Source organism: Bison bison, unplaced genomic scaffold, assembly GCF_000754665.1.
Source record: "Bison bison bison isolate TAMUID 2011002044 unplaced genomic scaffold, Bison_UMD1.0 scf7180017864256, whole genome shotgun sequence".
Lineage (NCBI taxonomy): Eukaryota > Metazoa > Chordata > Mammalia > Artiodactyla > Bovidae > Bison > Bison bison.
The window spans coordinates 2244660-2248522 of NW_011494828.1; the positions used below are offsets into that span (position 1 = coordinate 2244660).

Here is a 3863-nt window from a genome sequence, read left to right on the forward strand (position 1 = left end):
TCGCGCCTCAGTCGATTGACCCGCTCCGGGCCTCCCTTCACCCGCTCTCTGGCCCTTCCTCGCCGCTCCGGCCAATCCGAGCGGCCTCCGGCGCTCCGAGTCCCGCCCGTCAGTCAGTCGCTCACTCAGTTTGGTACCCGAGGCCCTGGCCGTCAGTCAGTCAGCTCCCTCCAGCCCCGGGCCGTCAGAAAGGCCTCGGCGCCCCGAGCCTTTCGGCCTCTCCCGCAGCCCCATCCCTTCACTCTCCAGTCCACTGGCTGCCCTCGCCCAGCGGCTTGGCCTCCACAGCCCCCACGGTCTGTCAGGCAGACAGCGGAGGCCGCGCGCCGTCAGTCTGGTTACGTTGCCCTGGGCCTGGCCTCCTGGCCTTAGGCCGGGCCTCCAGGCCTCGGCCCCCGCCCCCAAGTAGCAGTGCCATCCCTGCCCGTCCGTTCGACATCCGAGGTTCTGCAGCCCGACCCAGTCCGAGTGTCACTTCGGTGACCAAGGCCCGGCTAGTCACTCCTGCCTCTTGTCGCCCGGGCTCTGCCCGCTTCACCCCAGACTGGGCCTCCTGGCCTCGCCCCCCGAGCCCCCCAGCCAGGCCGCGGTGCGGGTCCACCTGCCAGTTTGGTCTCCGTCTTTACTGTGCACAGTCCTGCCAGTCACAGAATTCTTGCTCCGTCCCGAAGGTCTGACTTCCAGTGCCCAGAGCTGGGCCTTGCCCCAGGCCTCCTGGCCTCGCCCCCCGCGCCCCCCGGCCGCTGGGCCGCCTCCGTTCGTTGCCAGTGGTAGCCCCTCATCCCGCGACTTACCCCACACCCCGCTTTCCAGAACCCCCATATGGGCGCTCACCGCCCGCCCGCACAGCTCGAACAGGGCGGGGGGAGCGCTGGGGCCCGAGGCCGAGCTCTTCGCTGGCGCCGCCTCCCGGGACGTGGCCTCCATGGTCGTTGCTGCCGCTACCTCACAGAACCAGCAACTCCGGGCGCGCCAGGCCTCGGGCGCCGCCATCTTGGGGAGGTGCGCGAGTCCGCGAGTAGCAGTCTCGGGCCGCCATCTTGAAAAGGTCAGCAGTTAGGACGGTTCCATCGACGATGTGGGGAAGACTGGGAACTGCGCTAAAAGAATATCAAGTATTTCTGCATACTTCCCAAGTTTCTTAGAAAGCAATAATTCAAATAACCCCCCAAGTCAACATATTTGGGCCTGGTGTGGCTAAGGGGATATTCCTTAGCAAATCCTTCTCTGGTGCAAATACCAGCTATCCCTGTCCCCTGCCTCTGGACGGTAGTACATGCCAATCGGAGCGTGTGTTCGCCACTACGACTAGTCTGCCGCACTTCCGGCCAGATCGCCGGATATCCGCTGAGTGACCCTTACAAGTCCTTTTTGATCCTGAATTGGAATAGGTGCCGCTGTTGCTGCTTGTGTTGAGTCCAGAGCCGCAGCCGGACATGGGGCTAGAGGACGAGCAAAGGATGCTGACCGGGTCCGGAGATCCCAAGGAGGTAAGAATCTCGGGCGGCTCGACCTCCTTGCACAGCCCTGAGGCTCAGGACCTGACCCAAAGCACGGGACCCTCTGGGCCCCCCTTTCCCACTAGAGTTTGCAGGGTCGGGAGAGCTGGTTCCCCATACTCTTCCCCAGAGTTCGTCGGGTGACCTTGGTCAAGTAGGTGACTAGGCTTTCTCTGGGCTTCGGCTTTCCCAGTCTGTGAATGTGATTAAGGTTTAACGAGAGGGAAAATGCTTTGTGGACTAAATTTTTGTAAAAATGAGGCCTGCTTATGTTTTTAGTCAATTAGCTGTTCAGAGCCTCTAGTTTGACTAATTTGGGGAGCAAGCTGCCTCAGCTAGGGTCAGGGATCCTGGTATATCTTCTGTGGAGATTCCGGGCATCAGGCCTTAGGCTAGTTTCTGTGAAAACGTGATTTAGTTTTCCTTGGGTGGAGGAAAGGGAAAAGTGTCTTTGGGGACAGTGTGGGGATGTGCGGTATAATTCTGTGATGAGAGAGGGAGCTCCTTTCCAGACTTAGAATGCCAATTTAATAATAATCATTTATTGGCTGCTTTCGATTCCAAGTGCTTTATATGTACTAATTCATTTAAGCCACACAATAGTCCTGTGAGGTATTAGGTAGTCCTAGTATTGCCATTTTACAGATGAGGAAACAAGCATAGAGAGGTTAAATGCCTAATCTGAGGACACACAGCTAATAAATCATGGAGACAGGAATTGAACTCAGGCAGCATGGTTCCAGAGGAGGCTTAGCCACAGTGTTACATGGTTTTACAGAAGCCAGCTAGTTTTTGTTTCCCATCACATTTCCTATCTTTCGTTCTCTGGTCACTTCCCTGCAGTTGTTCTGGGCTTATGGGTTAAGAATAATTGGGAACTAGTTAATCCCATAATTTTTTCTAGTCTTATTTTCAGAAGAAGGACAAGAAAGAAATGGAGCCAGTCTCAGGATGTTCAACTGGAAGTATACCAGAAAGTTCAGTAGGGCTCATCACAGCAGTAGATGAGAAAACAGAAAGTAAACAAGTAGTCTGTTTTAAAATGAAGAAATCTGAGGTTTGTTATGAAGAACCTGTACATCTTGGAGATTGAATCTTTTTATTTAGTATGACCTTGGTTTTTATCATTGATATGAAGTTTACCTGAAATAGTCCATATTCAGATTTGTATTTGGATTTGTTTTCTCAAAATATGCCATGATACTTTTGACACAAAATTATCAAAATGATCAATAAAATAATCAGTGTAGTAACACTGCTAATAGGGAAAGGATATAAAGGTCTTGCTTCTAGGATACTAATTTCTGGTTTCTAACTCAGGCAGAATGGGATTTCAGTTTTTTTGAATAACTGTTTTCAGGATGAATTTTGTTTTCCTAAGAGCAAGGTTAAGAAATCTTGTTTAATGGAAAACTAGAATTGTACATTCTAAGTAATAACTTCACATTTAGAAGACACCTTTGTTAATTTGAGAATAAATAGCCTGGATTACAGTGGAACCTGCCTTGTCCCTCACTCCAGTTTTCATAAGCTTTGGTCCCTTCCTTGAAGATCATACAATGGGGCAGATTGTATGGAGTTTTGAAAACACAGTGAGGGATTGTTGAACTAGTTTTTTTTTTCCTCTCTATATCACCTTTTCCTTCCCTTCCTGCAAACGTGGACATGTACATGCACTGGCGGGTAGATGCTTTACTTTTGACAGGTTGAGTTACTGATCAGGCTCTACTGTGCCACAGTTTTAAGACTCTGCTTTTTCTCCCAAAGAGATTTGTTTCCCCACACCCCTTGGAAGAAAAGAAACTGAGGTTGAAGTAATAGGTCGGAGAAGGCGATGGCACCCCACTCCAGTACTCTTGCCTGGAAAATCCCATGGATGGAGGAACCTGGTAGGCTGCAGTCCATGGGGTCACTTAGAGTCGGACACAACTGAGCAACTTCAATTTCACTTTTCATTTTCATGCATTGGAGAAGGAAATGGCAAAGAACTCCAGTGTTCTTGCCTGGAGAATCCCAGGGACGAGGGAGCCTGGTGGGCTGCCGTCTATGGGGTCGCACAGAGTCGGACACGACTGAAGCGACTTAGCAGTAGCAGCAAGTAATAGGTAGGGCCTGATGTTTTTTAAGCTTGTGAGTGGAGTTGTGTAGAGCTTTGGTGCACTTATATTGACAGTGTACTTAGAGTCTTGAAAGTTCAGCAAGCCAAAAGCAGTGACTGAAATTATCTTTAATTCTGGCTAAAGGAGAATTTATGTGTTTGGCTATTTTCATATACCCAACACACACACACACACACACACACACACACACACACACACACACACACACACACACACACACACACACACACACACCCCCCCCCCC

At 51.0% G+C, this 3863-nt stretch overlaps 2 protein-coding genes across 3 annotated transcripts in view; one reads left to right on the forward strand and one right to left on the reverse strand.

Moving 5' to 3' along the window:
• The window catches only part of LRRC41 (leucine rich repeat containing 41), an 18379-nt gene extending 17337 nt beyond the window's left edge, over positions 1-1042 (reverse strand). Inside the window, exon 1 of the mRNA XM_010847873.1 lies at positions 795-1042. Coding sequence (XP_010846175.1) covers positions 795-993 — 199 coding nt within the window. The 5' untranslated portion in view covers positions 994-1042. The remainder of the gene's footprint in view (positions 1-794) is intronic.
• Positions 1005-3863, forward strand: part of LOC104994337 (cytochrome b-c1 complex subunit 6, mitochondrial) — a 9310-nt gene continuing 6451 nt past the window's right edge. The window contains exon 1 of one of the 2 annotated variants that reach the window (XM_010847872.1): positions 1005-1490. In XM_010847872.1, the coding sequence (XP_010846174.1) occupies positions 1437-1490 (54 nt within the window). In that variant the 5' untranslated portion in view covers positions 1005-1436. The remainder of the gene's footprint in view (positions 1491-3863) is intronic. The other variant, XM_010847871.1, reaches the window with a different exon arrangement.